The 16043-nt window shown below is 46.5% G+C and overlaps 1 protein-coding gene across 1 annotated transcript in view; it reads left to right on the top strand.

The window, feature by feature from the left end:
* The window catches only part of FOXO4 (forkhead box O4), a 146144-nt gene that overhangs the window by 117481 nt on the left and 12620 nt on the right, over positions 1–16043 (top strand). Inside the window, exon 2 of the mRNA XM_086918291.1 lies at positions 9502–10736. Coding sequence (XP_086774417.1) covers positions 9502–10716 — 1215 coding nt within the window. The 3' untranslated portion in view covers positions 10717–10736. The remainder of the gene's footprint in view (positions 1–9501; positions 10737–16043) is intronic.

Here is a 16043-nt window from a genome sequence, read left to right as displayed (position 1 = left end):
CTGTAAATACTAGGACTCTCAGTATAGCCTTGAGGAACTCTACAAAATCTATACGATTGATTATTCAAAGTGAAACCGAACCGATATTGGCTATCAGGATAAATAGGGATCGAAAAGAAAGCGTTCTTCAAGTCTATAACAGTGAACGTAGTTGTAGTAGGTGGAACTAAAGTAAGAAGTGTCGTGATGTCAGAAACCACTGGGTATTGTGGTACCACTATCTTATTCACCTCCCGTTAATCAAAAATAAATCTGTAGATCCTAGTATCTGTGTCTTTCTTCAAAATTGGGAGGCTCGGACTATTACAAATGTTAAATGGAACTTCCTCAACAACTCCAACTTCAATGGGATCTTGTACAATTCATATGTGTGCTTCCTCACCCTCCTGTGAAATTCGATATTGGGGCAAACGTGGTAACACAGCTCCCTCCTTTACACTAATGTGCACTGGTGGAATAACCATCTTACCCACATCGGTATCTGAAGTAGCCCACAGAGTTTCAGGTAGGGAGGCTAATTCAGTATCCTCTTGAACAATACAAACTCTGTCTGTTACTGGATAATTGTCATTCAAAATCACACGCACTCCTTCAGGGGAACATCTTATTGTGGCTCTGAAATACTTGAGCATATCAAGACCCACAATATTGTCTGGTGTATTTGGGGAAAGCAAAAACGGGCATGGAGCAGCAAACTTATCAACATGAAATGCAAGTGGTTGTGACATTGGGCTAAGGGAAGGTGTTCCATCGAACCCTATTGATGTATTCGTTAAGCCAGACAGGGGAGCCCTTGGAACCAATTGTTTAGACAAAGCGCTACGAGTAGCTCCTGTATCAACCAGAAACTGATCAGTAGAACCCATAACATGTGCTGTAACATAAGGACCCCTCTGATCTACTGGAACTTCAACTGATTCCTTACCCCATCCTACACAATCCTATGCATAACCAAATTTTCTACAATACGCGCATTGATCAACGGCTAAAGAGGGACGAGTATAGGAGGAATTAGAAAATCCTCGTCCGCCTCTATCGTTACCTCGAAGAGGTGGACCATAAACCTGAGATAACATAACCTTTTGTTTTTAATTCTTTAGACTTTTTATCCTCGTTGCCCTTCGCTTCTAGTCCCTGACGCTCATAATATTGAGCCATCGTCAGGACGGATGCCGGAGAAGAGGTGGTCCAAGAGCTTTCGCTAGCTTTCAAGCGGCTAGCCACTCCTGGTAATAAATTTGTAACATACTTATCGACAAACAAGTGTCGGCCCGTATCGTCCGTTAGCGACTGGCCACTGAAATCATGAAAAGCTTCCTCAAAACGTGTGAAGAAATCGGAAACTGATGCTTACAAGATGCTAGAATAGTCTAATCTTTTTAGGAGGAATAATTGTTTTTAACTTAGCTAATATTGCACCGGGGAGATCTAAAATCAACTGACATGGCTTTTTCGCTGGTTCCCTGCCCTCATCTACCCTCTCTTTATCTTTCCATAACGGCCCATACGCTGCGCGATCATAGACTTTACGCACGGATCTCCACATATCAGGCGGCAATATTAGCCCGAAAAATAAATCGATATCAGCCAGTGTCATGGTACAAGAATTTAAGGCTCCCTCAACTTCCTCCTAGAAAGCGGCAGGATTATTACGCAGAAAAGACAATGCAGCTTTAAGTGCCATAACATCTGCTCTATTCCAGGGAGTATATACCCAATTATAAATAAAATACCCTTTAGCATCTACAGAATATTTATCGTCACTTGTACCCATTCCTTTAGGAGGAACATATAAAGGCCTGGCCTCTCGCACAGGCTTTGCATGCACTACCGTGGTCTTATCTGTTACAAAAATAGATGATTGTTTCCCGTCGACCAATCCCGTTCGTTTATCTGTTCTAGCTTTCCATTTCTCCCGTAGCCGAAGCGCCTCATTTCGAAGTTTAACCAGCCGCCTGATCGTATCAGTCACCTGGGAAAGAGTAAGAAGACCTTTATGTAATTGCTTACAATCGATTGCCACATCATCAGGTTTAAGAATATCAAACATTTCGAAACATGTCAACAACTTCTTCTGCAAAATGCTCAGTAAAATATATCTGCTCTCTATCTTGCCATACCTTTTTAAAGTCTCTAAAATATCAGAAGCAACAACCGCATCCTTAAGTTACTGTCGAGCAAACTTTCTAAGTTCAGCCGCACGATCGACCAGTATCATGGAGCGTGTATCACGTTTCGTTGTATCTGCCCCGGAATCCTCATCTTCGCCAGATGGGGTGGACGGAACGACATACGGAGGCGGAGGACGATCCAACCAAGAAAAATCATCTTGCGGTTTATTAAGGACAGGATAAAGAGGTTGTCGAACAGCATATTGGCCAGATATCTGTAATCTGCGCTCCTTCTCCTGTCTCTCTTCCAACTCTTTCGCCTACTTCTTTCTTAGTTCTTGCACTTTTTCATACACATTCTTCCGTTGTTCTCTCTCAATCGGCGCTTGCTCACGTTTCTCACCCTCACGTACTTCTTTCATCCACATTCGCACACTCTCAAACATATCTTGTCTAGATTTTCGCTTAAACATACACTGTTCCACATACTCAATCTTTCGCATATCAAACGACCCATACTTCGGCCAACATAACTCAGTATCTTTCGCGTGTATTTCCTCCACAATGTGCTGTACATTATAGAAGAAAGACCATATTTAACGTACATCTCTCTGAGGCGTCCCCTCTGGGGGAGCGGCTGCGATTCCTCAAGACTTAACCGGTTATTTCCACAAAAGCAGCACAACCTACGAAGTGCGCTAAAAGCAGGCATGCAAAAAATAGTGCAAAATATGCAGTATTATAATCAAAGTAGCACTTAAGGTATCTGTAATACGTTGTGCCGTTCAAATCAATATCTCATTGCAGAGAAAAATCTCCTCATTACCTGCCTATATGTGTTGCAACACATATATTTCACATACACATACACATCATTGTCTAGTCATTCCAAAACAAAATTGCCACAGCAAGCGTATTCTAAACCTGCCTTGCCACTCCCAGGCTTCCAAAACCCACAGCAAGTACTGTACAACTGTTCTTACCAATCACAGGGCGTCCAGATTCCAACTGCCAAGTTCTAAATTCGACCAAACGGCCACTGCACGGCAAGCCAACAGAAGAGATCTCAGTCGAGGACCGGCACCACCTGGATGGTCAGATCGGAAAGAAAGGAAAAAGCGCCTTGGATGCCAAGACTCGGGTCTCTTCTGGCATGCAATCGCGTCCGCAGCGAGATTCCAATCCTTCGTCACGACCACCCCTTCGGGCATCCGAGTCGGCGATGAGCCCCACGTGTTGGGCTAGGCCTACTTAGTGCAAGGGGTTCACCCTTCTCTGCACAGAGTCCTCAGACCTTAGGAAGAAGTTGGCAATTAAACTGGAAAATACAAAAGCAAAGTTTATTAAACCTTTAAAGGTGGTACTACAGTCCACACAACACCCTTCAGTATTGTATCAAGTAGCACACCGAACTAAAGCACATTGCCCCTTTTATACACGAGGGGGCTCAAAAGAAGGCGGTACAGAAGACCAGAGTAGTTTCATGACCATACAAGGACATATTGGAAGGCACAATTGATAAATGGGCCGAGTTAGCAGTCTTCGACAACTGGTAAACCCATTCCTGTCTGGAACCAATTAGTAACGGTCATTGACCCTACTGCGCATGTCTGAACATGCTGGAAGCGGGGAATACTAAATATAGCCTGTTGTCGGGCAGACTTCAGGCGCAGTTAACAAGAAAGTAGGACAAACGCACATGACGACCACATGGCAATGTATGACATACAAAATGGCCATCGCAAATACAAAATGGAGTCTGCACATTTGATAAGATAATGGTCAAACAAAGCATGTCTTCTGCTAATGCTTGACCTAATCGCCGTTGATTTACAACAATGATGCAGAGGCTGAGTGATGTGGGGATAACAGGGCTGGCCTTAAGTTGGCTCCAATCCTTTCTCATGAACAGAACGTTAGTTGTTTTTGAGGAAGGGGCAATGTCGCAGCAGATTCCCCTGCAGTACGGCGTCCCCCAGGGTTCCTCTTTAATTCCTACCATGTTCAATAAATACATGAGGCCTTTGGCTCAGATGGTTCTACCCTGGGGGGTTGAGTTGATCACTCACGCCGACGACACACAGTTGGTAGTTGACCTTTCCAGACATAATACCTCTGGTTCCAACCTCTCTTCATGCCTTTCTAAAGTCCTTGAATGGATAGACTCATCATTCTTCAAGCTTAACGGCTCTAAGACCGAAATCATGATGCTAGGACACATGGCACCCACCAATTTAGACCCTTGGTGGCTGAGTTGCCTTGGGTAACCACCCCTCTCAAGAAACAAATTAAGAGCCTGGGTATCTGGTTGGACCCCAACCTTAATTTCATGACACAGGCACTCAAGGTTGCGGCAACCTGTTACGGCATAATTAGGCTACTCAGAAAGATTTTAGTTCTTCTCCCATTTGTAGCCAGGCGTTTCTTGGTCCAATCGCTTATCTTATCACATTTGGACTACGTGAACGCAGTGTATCTGGGTGCCCCATTGGGAACTATTAAGGTTTTGCAAACTGTACAAAATTGTGCTGCTTGTCTGCTTATGGAGGTGCCTAAACGTAGCTCGGCCAAATCCGCATTACATCAGCTGCACTGACTTCCAGTTCAGCAAAGGATCTGGTTCAAAGCCATGTGCACCGTCCATAAATCTATCTTTGACTCTGGGCCTGCTTTACTTCAACCTTTGTTTCAACTTCACCATATTCCACGGACCCTCAGATCAAACTATAAGAACCTGTTAACAATTCCCAGGATAAAATAGATTAGAATGGGTGGCCGTCGTTTCTCTCTTAACGCCGCAAAGTTCTGGAACAAGCTTTCCGTCGGCATCCAAGGGGAACCTAATTACCTTGCTTTCAGGAAACCGTTAAAAACCTTTTTGTTCCCTTGAGCTGGAGGAATGACTAGGTACTTGATGCGCTGGGATGCCTAAGGGTAGCCATGCACAATACAAATGCGTAATCATTCATTCATTCATTCATTCATTCATTCATAAATAAATCACGATTTCTATTTCAAGAATTTGCTGTTAACTTCAGTCACCTGATGTGAGGAGGAATCTGAGAGTAATGCCATGAAACCCTATGTTACCTTTCCTGGAAACCGGAGGCATCACGGACAAAGGAATACCAGGGTATAGCAAGTGTTAACCCGTTGCTCCCGACCTCTCCGCTGCAGGAAGGAGGTGGCTCCATGGAGGAGGACCAATCAGAGATGCTGGATGGTGAAGAAAAGGCGGATACGGAAGACTTGAGAGCGTGGGAGGAGGAAGCAGGAAGGTGTAGCCAAGAGAAGCCGCAGAACGCCGAAGCAGAGAAGACCAAGGAGAAGCCGGGGAAACGGTACTGCGACGACAGCGAGAACCAGGACGACGGAGAGGAGTGGTGCGAGGATTGGTGGATCCCCTCTCCCCCAGGAGGTGCGAGAACGCAGCCCTAACTCCGATAGCTGCCTCTTTAGCAGACTTCTTTTAAAAAGAAATCCAATCCGAAAGAGCTTAAACAACTCTCAACCGAGGCAGTACAGTCATTTCTTAAGTTATAACAGGCCCTGACCTCCAAAACAGTATTCTTAGTCTGGATTACACCAAACCCCTTATCCTGCAAACAGACGCCTCAGAGTACGGCATAGGAGCAGTCCTGTCTCAACAAGATTCCCAGGGGAATGAGAAAGCTATAATTTACATAAGTCTGAAATTGTTTCCCCGAGAGAAACTACGCAGTTGAATCCCTGGGATACTACCTGGGCGGACGGGAGTTCACTCTCTATGCAGACCATGCCCCACTGGAGTGGCTCTCCAGAAACAAAGGACATAACAATCAAATTCTAAGGTGGTTCCTGCCCTTACAACCCTTTAGATACACTACTCATCCTAGGAAAGGAAAGGAACAAACCAATGCTGATTACAAGAAACGGTTCCAGGGGATACCAAGTAAGATGAATAAGAAAGTTAGGGAAAGGGAATGTAAGGAGGAACCGGAGAATAATGCCCTGAAACACGTTACCTTTCCTGGAAACCGGAGGCATCACAGACCAAGGAATGCAGGAGATAGCAAGGGTTAACCCGTAGCTTTCGACCGCTCCCCTGCAGGAAGAAAGCGGTGGCTCCAAGGAGGAAGACCAATCAGAGACACCGGAAGGTGAAGAAAAGTCGGATACCGAAGACGCTAGGGCTCGCTAGAAAGAAGCAGGAAGGTGTAGCTAGGAGAAGCAGCAAGACGCTGAAGCAGAGAAGACTAAGGAGACGCCGGGGAAACGGGACTGCAAAGACAGCGAGAACTAGGAGAGGAGTGGTGCAAAGATTGGTGACTTCCACCTTCCCTAGGAGGTGTGTGAAAGCCGCCGCAACTCGGGAGAGTTACGGCCAGGACGGTGAGTGAACCGGGCCGGATGTGGGTATCAAGTTGGAAGGGTAGGGCATCTTGAGGGAGTGGATAGAGTGGAACGAGCACAGTAAAGGTGCAAGGATGAAGCAAAAGTGGGGTGGTTGTAATGCACCGGAGCAAGCCACTTGTATTTCTTCCATGGGGGGTCCTTTTATTTTTCTTTCTTTTTTCAAGTTTAACAACTTATTGGGCTGATATTTATCTCTGGTGGTTCTCTCCCTCCATAACCTCTGAGGGTCTCGATTTCATTTTCCTACACCGCGTGGGGTCGCGTAGTTTAAAAGCCAGCCTCTAAGTGTTCTGGGGTCCGGGAAGAATCTAGAAGATATACTAGCCCTTGAATGGTGACAACATTCTTCAGCAAAGACAGAGTGAAGGTCAGGAACGCCCGCCGTCTTGAATATCTATCTGCAGAATGAATGAATGAATGAAAATAAACTTAGATAGCGCAACTTAGCCCATCGGGCGTCAAGGTGCCTAACCAAAAACATAATCCTAGGTCTGAGAGCGTGTCTATGGGCAGCTAGGTAGAAAGTACGGGAAGTCCAGGGAAATGGGACAAGGAATCCCGGGGCATTTTTTTCCTTGCAGGTTTTAGTAGTTTGTTGGATTTTTCCTTAAGCACTTGGCTCCAGTAATAGGATTCAACCCCTCTCTGGCCCATCATGGTGTGGTGACGGATACTATCCCATTTCCTGGTCAATATCTTTGTCAAGCTCGAGTCTCACTGTCCTTTCTTTCCTTTTTCATTTGAGCTACCTGGGAGACGGACAGCAGAAGGGGATTCAGGAACCAGGAATACCGGGACCTTGCTACAGAAGAAGCAAGGAGAACCACTGGCCCGGACATCTACTGAAGGAAAACTCCTTATTTCCTCAAGTTTTCAAATAAAACAGAAAAATTGATTAACACATCAAGCCTCCTAGCCTCTATTTCCGCCCATCCCTCCCACACCCGATTGAATTCAAATAGTTCTCAGTTAACCTAGGAACAGGATAGCTTCAATGTTTGCCAGTTCACCAAGGAAAAATTATCTCCCAAGGATCAAGTCAATTTCAAAATCAAAGCATGTAGAACAAGTATGACTTGCGCTCAGTGGTGGCGCACAACACTACAGCTGCAGTGCTGACTCAGCCAGAGTAATGGTGTTGAGAAGCATGGTTCTGACTATTTGGTTTCCTTCTGTCCGGCCTCTCTTTGGGCCACCAGGGCACCTCTTCTGCGTTGCTCCTGGACTCATCCAAAATGGCCAGCTCTTACCAGAACCTTTTAATGTTCTGCTCTTGGTTACTCTACTTGCGCTACCAGATTTGTGAACCAGATTTGAACCCTGGTGCCTTTGCATAATTTTTCTAGGTAAGTCTTGATGAGACCATGATAGGGAGGACTTTCGAAAAGTGCTGCTGGTCATGCTAATAATCGAAATCCCGTCTAGATGGCTTTGCATTATCTCCTTCATGACAAATAGGGGTTCTACCTTTAAAGAGAAGTACTTGGTATATAGTTCTAACTCCAAGTGGGAGAGAGGCTAAGTACCAAGTATACTTCCAGCACCCCCACGGCAGCCTGTTGTGCAAGGAAAATATTTACCCTGGTTGTATTAACAAACTGCTGAAATCTTAGCCACAGTAGGAGCTGGGATAGGTCTCACTCTGGAGATTCTCCCTCTGCAGCCTCTTTTGCATCTTCATCGGCCTCCTGGTTCGGTTACCCTCAAACTTTCTGGTGGCCCAGTATTTTGTCTTCGTTTCACAATGGGGTACATTTGACTTTGCTTTTTTCCTGATTCTCGGTGAATTTGTTTGTGGATATAGCTTTCTAAGGACAAATCTAAACTCAGTCTAGAATGCTACTCATGTTTTGTGTTCCTGTTTGGTGGCTTATTCAAGATCTACAGCCACCACCAATTCAACATATTGAGAATATTGATGTACTGTCTGGCCATTATCACCTTCATCGACCTGACAAACACTCCCTTGTAATGTGCACTCTAGTCTGTGCAGCATGCCACTCTGTATCTGGAGACTTAGTCCTGCATTTTGTTCTGTGATACTGCATGAGTACCACACACTACTGGACAATGTATTGTTTTTGAGATGAAGATGTACATTATTTGCTTTTACCCAACCTTTACCCTTTTTCTTTTTTAATTGATGAGGGCCCATCAGCATCCCCAGCAATAAAATGTTGCAGAAACCATGATGAAGCAAACATTGACCAAGCCAATAGGGTGGTGGTCCACTCCTGACCTGTTGGCTTTGTCAGACCTAGTTTTTGTTTTCCAGCACCTCTTAGTAGTTCATGTGTTTTCTTGATCTCTCCCCTTGTTCTCTATGGTGCGTTTCTCCTTCACATCCCTGCTCCTGCACTTTCTATGTTACTTTACCCAACAATCCACAACACCATGTTTGATAGTTACGTCACAAGACCCCGTTCCATCATAATTGGTGACTCTAGTATAAACTTGGCTCCACTTGTCTCCATCCATTGCCTATTGTTACTCTTTGTATATTGGGCCCTGGACATTACTGTATCCCTATTTTTGCTGTTAGACATCCGTTGGCATATGTACTAGGTTAAATTTCACCATTAACATTGCTACTCTGATGTCTAGTAAAAAATATGTTCCTCTCACTCACTTGGGCAAACGTACATAGTTCTCAAATATGACATTCCTTGTTTCAAAACACTTTTACGTTGGAATTCTTAGGACCGGACCATTATCCCACCATAGTCAATTGTTGGTGGTAAACACCTGTTTGCAAAAACGAGTTTGGGCTCTCATTCAACAGTGTGGTTGCTTTAGTGTTTGAATTGTAGACTTTTGTGGTTTCACATTCTCTGCCTGGCTGCGAGGGAGTTCATACAGAATTGTCAGGTGTCCTTTAGGGGTTGAAATAGGAATGGCCAAAGCAGATTACATTGGCACAGGATTTAAATTGTTGAAAGTGTTGCATCATGTGACTTTTTCCCTATGTCTTATTTTGTTTTTTCTTTTCGTTTAGAACTCGATCAGACACAACCTATCTCTTCATAGCAAGTTCATTAAAGTCCACAACGAGGCAACGGGGAAGAGTTCCTGGTGGATGCTGAACCCAGATGGTGGCAAAAGTGGAAAGGCTCCCCGGAGACGGGCTGCTTCAATGGACAACAACAGCAAGTTGCAAAAGGCAAGGAGCAAGGTGTCAAGGAAGAAGGCCACCATGCCAGCTTCTCCGGATGGAACGGCTGACAGCCCAGGCTCTCAATTCCCGAAGTGGCCCGGCAGCCCTTCCTCTAGGAGTAACGATGACTCCGATGTGTGGACAAGCTTCCGGCCCCGGACAAGCTCTAATGCGAGCACCATCAGCTCCAGGCTGTCTCCCATCATGAATGATCAGGATGACCTGGCTGATGAGCACCTTCATCCGTCTCTGGTGTTCTCAAGCACCTCTACTAATGTCCCTCCGACAGTAACTGAAGAGCTGGAGCTCATTGATGGTTTAAATCTCATGTCACCCAGCTCCTCGATTCTACCAGCCCAGCAATCTCTGAACAGCAGTCTGATGCCAAGGAGCGCAAGCTTCTCTTTGCGACAGCAAGGCACAGCCGGCCATACTTCGTCATTTGGTAACTCTTTGTTTAACCCTGTAGATATCTCACTGCAGCGTTCTGCCGGTCACTACTCTGGCTCTCAGACACTGGAAGCCCTCTTGACATCAGATTCGCCCCCACCCAGTGATGTCATGATGACACAAGTAGATCCCCTCTTGACAGGGAACCGTCTCAGCAGCCACAACCTCATTTTGTTAGGCGGATTTACCCCTGAAAATAAACAGCTCCACATGGGGAGTATGCAAGGGCAACAGCAGACCTCCATGGGTGTCCTTTCTCTGCCAACCACCCTTACACTGTTGGTGTCACCGCAGAACACAGCAAGCTTGTCTGTTTCGAAGGGTCTGGTTCAGGGTTCTGCCAGCCCTGCAGGCACCTTGGGTACCCTGCCCCCTGTGTCGTCTGCAGGCACGATGGCCTTTAGCAACGTGAGAGAAGACAAGCTGCCCACAGACCTGGACTTTGATATGTTCCTAGAGAATTTGGAGTGCGACGTAGACGATATTATCAATAGTGACCTCATGGACGGAGATGGGATCGAGGGACTAGACTTTGAGTCCACGCTGCACAGCATGAACTATCCCAGCACTTCACAAGCCTCTACTCACAGCTGGGTCCCCAGCTAAGGCTCGGGTTAACGTGAAAGGTAAGAGTGAGAGTTATCTGAGCCTCAGGTTAGGAGTGTGACATTGATGACCTTTTATTAGTGGCCTGGGTTTGCTTTTGTTCAGCTGTTGAAATCTACAGCTACGTAGGAGGGCCTTTTTGTGTGGAAATCACAAGATTCATTTTGAAGGAGAATTGTAGAATAGTAGATAAAGATCATAGACCAAGTAGGGGATGCAGTTAGTATCTAACCTAGACTCGTCGGAGTTGAGCAACAGTGTTCTTCTCATTGTTAGTGTTCTCTCTGTCTTTATTTGTTTTTATTTTCAGTGTAAGATGGAAAAAGAAATGTGAAGTTATTTTATCTCTTAATTATTTGCACATTGCGAGTGTGCGCATTCAAGTGAACGAACCTCCCTCTTCACTGATCCACCAGAGTGAATTAACTCTCAATCTGAGAAACTACAGAAGTGGAGCCAACTCACTAACGAGACTGCCACTAAATATGAAACTGGCTGGCTCATCACCCGAACAGCTCCAGCGGTCATGCATACAAGTTGTTGCTAACCTGGGCCACTTTGAAGCAACCGTCCAAAGCATATGCAGGTCTCGCCTAGCCTGAGTCTTGGAATAGCATAGGCTTGGGAAATTGCATTCCCTCTCAATTTACTTTTGACCATGTGACATGCACTGTCACCAGAAGTATGTGTTGTACCCATTTTTGCTAAATCTTTTGTACAAAAGAGAGTAACACAGCTTTCTTTCATCTATAGAGATTTTTTGCCCAAAAATCCTTTCCATGTGTATTTCCAGGCATAAAAAACAGTGGCACCCAAAAATATGCATATCAAAACCACTTTTTTTATTTAGGTACCCTTTTGATGGTTTAAAATCTGTTTATTAAAAACGTGTGAAAATTACCCCCTTGCCTTGTCGCAGCAGCCTTAGGCGCCTGGGTAGTTTGGAAAAGATAACTTAATACTTGGGCTGGAAGACCACTCATATCTTCAGAGGAGTAAGGGAACATAACTCAGGAGGTATAGGACTGATGATTTGTTTAATGTGTGAGCACGACCATTTTTGATTCTGCGCTTCACACTGGTAATTTGCCTGCTTCAAAGCACTCCTAGTTTCAGTAGACAAGGTAACTAAGCTACCCTGCCCCCATTGATCTATATGAGCATGACTCTTCCGCCCCCTCCTGCACCTTCTGGTTTTAACCAGGTCAAAATGTACAGAGCCTTTATGTGGTTGCAAAGGGTCCAACGTGCAGAATCGGACCGTTTGCAACCGCAAAAAATCCTTCTTATGTGCAAAACTACATTATTTTTGCGTTCTTGTATAGCGCCTAGCTAGCCTTGGGTTTTCTAGTTCTTTGAGGACAGGTGAGACAGCTTAAAAATGAGACCTAAAATAACCAGGTTTTTGATTCCTTGCAGAAAGTGGTTAGGGAGGTGCAGTATCACAGACCCCCAGGAAGAGTATTCCGTAACTTGGGTCCAGAAAAGAGAGAGGGACCACCCATCCGGGTGGAACTGTAAAGAGGGATCGATTCCTCAAGTGCAAAGATCGATTCCTCAAATGCAAAGTTCCGAAGGGAGTTGTAGGGCACAGCAAGTCTTTGCAGGTACCGAGGTGCCGAGCGCGAGTTGAGTTTGTATGTGAACCAGAGTGCCTTAAAATAAGCTTGTCCACTGTGAGCCAGTGATGGTCACGGAATGTTTAGAAAGCCTGAACAGAAGCCTGGTGGCAGAGTTCTGGACCATTTGGAGGCCTCTGAACCCATTCTTACCTGTCCCTAAGTACAGGATGTTGTTGTAATCTAACCTAGATAGTATCATAGCTTGGATGACAGTTCTTTGGGCCAAGAAAAGAAGTATCCATAAGATCTTTTTGAGCCATTTCATAATGGCAAAAAATATAGGAAGCTACTTTAGCTGCCTCTGACTTAATGGACAGGGTGGAGTCCAGCCAGAAGCCAAGATTCTTCACCTTGTTGGTTGGTTCAGGAAGTGCTCCCAGTGTGGAAGGCCAGTGTTGTGGCCCCTCAAGCTGGGGATTCTTACCCAATATCATTACCTCAGTCCTGCTCCATTTAATTGTAGGGAGTTGGTATTCATCCAAGTTGGAGACAAGGCAGAGGCAGAAGTTGAGGTCTTCCAAGAGAACTTCCTGTTCGGATGACAGAGAGAAAACTATGTGGATGTTGTCCGTGTAGGAGAGTAGGGCAAGGCCACAGCTTTCAACTAGGTCCACCAAAGGGCAGATGTGAATGTTAAAGAGCATGGGGCTGAGGGCAGAACCCTACGAAATTCTAAAGGGGAGTGAGTGTGGGCTAGACAATACATTCATCGAGAAAACCAGAAAAGTGCGATCTGCCATGAAGTTCAGCCAGGCAAGTGCTGTGCTTTGAATCCCAATTGTACCAGTCTTTCGGCAAGAATGTCTTGAGACTGTGTCAAAAGCCACCCTCCGGTCAAGTGCTGTATTTAAAAGGCCACCATCCCTGTGATTGCTGCGAATCCTAGTGGTTCTCAATTTGCAGCCTACCTCATTGATATTCTTGAGGTAGGTCGAATTGTGACCCACTAGGTTTCGGAAATTTCCATACTTGCCTATTAGTACATAGGTCGGTTCACAAATTACCACACTGTAGGAAATTGTCCCTTTTTGCATGGTTACCCCCCACTTTTTGCCTAACGCATGATGCACTTTGACTTGGTGTGCTCTGGGTCCCTGCTAATCAGGTTTCCAGGGCCTGTGTTCTTTCCCAAAGCTGTACCTTTGTACCCCCAGGTGGCACCCTCTGGCCTCAGGTAAGCCCCTTGTAAAAGGTACCATGGGACCAAGGGTACTGCTACCAGAGAAGGCCTCTTAGGGCTGCAGCACCCATTATGCCACCCTTATAGGCCCTGTACATTTACATCCACACACTGCCATTGCTGGCTGTGTGTTTTGGTGCAGAGAAAAGTAAAGTTCGACATGGAGCTCATCCCTGTGTGCCATGCCTGAAATCCACTGTCTGGGGCCCAGGTAAGTGATCCTTCTAGAAGGGTGTACTAGCCTCCAGGTAAGGGCATTGAGGCATCAGCCCTGTACCCCATACAGTGACAAAGTCCATTCTTAGACATTGTCAGTGTAGTAAAGCCATAAAGAGTATATGTTTTGGTAGTTGGTCATTACGAACTCCACAGCTCCATAATGGATTTACTAAAACCTGGATAGTTTGATAGCAAACTTCTTAGCACATTAAACCCACACTGATACTAGTGTGGGATTTAATATAAAATGCACTCAGAGGGTATCTTAGAGATGCCCCCTGAAAAGAGACTGCCCTGGTGTGGTTCCTGAATGGCTGCCTGCCATTTGCCACCACCAGACCGGTTTCTGGACCCCTGGGTAGAGAGCCTCCTCTCTGGGTGCCGAAACAAAGCCCATCCTGCGCAGAGGTGTCATGCCTCTTCTCCTCCACCAGGGTGGGTTGGGTCCATGAAATGGGAAGCTTCAAAGGCCTGCTGCGTTTGTACGCAGTCCCTGCCTTTTGCTTCCCCAGAAACTGGCTCCCACTGGTTCTTACCCCCACTTTGGGCAGGAGAATAGACGGGAAAACCGAGCTAGTAGGTGAGGTGTGCTCACCTATTCCAAGCCCATCCCTGAGGAGCGGACTCAACCAGTCAGGCGAGGCTTTTCCCCCCCTCCCACTGGAGGGTGGCATAATAGGGGGTGTACTCACACCAAGGAACTTGCACAGCCCTGTAACACCCATACATTTAGTGTTTAGGGGCAACCCTGAACCTTGCCTCCACAGATTCAAGGAAGGAAGAAAGAAGGACTGAAGAGCCATGCTGACCCAGGAAGAAGAGGGCACCTAATGCTTTAGCCCCAGCCCTTCCGGCCTTTCCTGACTCCGAACTGCCTACAGCGAAGAAACCGGCATAGCCTGCAGCTGCCCAGAGGACCTGCCCTGCACTCACCTTACAGACTCGGTCTCCTGTGAACACCAGATTTGCTCGACAAAGACTCCAAGACCAGGAACCGGAAACAGGCGACTCTGCGCTTCTGCGCCTGATGCCAATGACCTGAGTTTGAGTGGCCCAACACCACCAGGAGGTCTCCCCAGTGATCATGACCTGGCATCTTGTGATCCCTGGCCTCCCTCAAGCTTCAGGACGGTGCTTGCAGTCGTAACCTGAAGGGTCCCCCATACCCTCCTGACCGGAGCTGGTAAGAAGACCAGATGCCAAAAGACACCCCTGCACTTGAGGCCCCATGGCCTTGGGTGGCCCATCCAACATCCCCCAAGAACCCTATGTTCGAGGCATATGGGCTGCAGATGGTACATTATGAATAGATCGCCATCTGGTGTTGGGCTCGGATGATTGCACTTGTTTTTCTCTTGGAGAGTCTTTTGTAGATTGGGGACTCCTCCTTTGGTTGCTAGTGCGCATGGGCATCGGCTCCATCCTTAGATTGTTTTTTTCCGCCATCGGGTTCGGATGAGGATCGAGGCGCTCCAGATCGACTTCGGGAAGAAGTGATTTTTCGGCGCATATTCCCTTTCCAATTCGACGGTATTGTTATCGAACGCGATTTCATTTCCATTCCGACGCGTTTCGACGTCAACATTAAAGAAAAACTTTACTCTACGACGACGACCGAGAGGCCTTTCTCGACGTAGTCAAGCCCGGAGTCCATGGAAAGGACTCCATTTAAGAAATGTCCAACGTGTGGTGCTAAATTCCCACACAAGGACCTACACGAGGTGTGTAATCTGTCTATCACCTGAACACGAATCCAGGGACTGCGAAGCCTGCGCAGCATTCTCCTCCAAGTCCACGATTAGAAACCGTCGAGCTCGAAGGCACGAGGTTTCGAGAATGCAGTCGGAGGCAATCCCGGAGCTGTTCGAAGACCAGCACCTCGAAGAAGAAGAGGAACATGAAGAAGAGTCGGGGTCGGAAGTGGACGAGTTGAATGTCGAGGAAATCGACGTTCAACAAACCGTGAGTGACGACGTCCCCTTACCAAAAACCGACCCCGTGCGGTACGACCCCGCCTTCGAACCCGGCGAGACCGCTAAAAGTTTCCGACGCCCTGCCTTCGGGCCCGGCAACGAAACAGAAACCGAAACTCTCGGTCTCCCACCATGTCGGATCCGAGAAACGGTCGACATCGACTTCGACACCGAAGCTTCATACAAGGGAAAGCTCGGCATCGAAACATTCCATGTCGAAACCGAAACATACTTCGACGTCAGACTCACTCAACACCGAAAAAATCGGAATCGAGCAGATCCTCGGTGCCAAAAACACCGAACATTGCCGATCAGAAGCAAAGGCACCTTTCG

The sequence above is a fragment of the Lissotriton vulgaris genome, chromosome 4_1 (genome assembly GCF_964263255.1).
Source record: "Lissotriton vulgaris chromosome 4_1, aLisVul1.2, whole genome shotgun sequence".
In the NCBI taxonomy this organism is placed as follows: domain Eukaryota; kingdom Metazoa; phylum Chordata; class Amphibia; order Caudata; family Salamandridae; genus Lissotriton; species Lissotriton vulgaris.
This window is presented reverse-complemented; position numbering and strand designations above follow the sequence as displayed.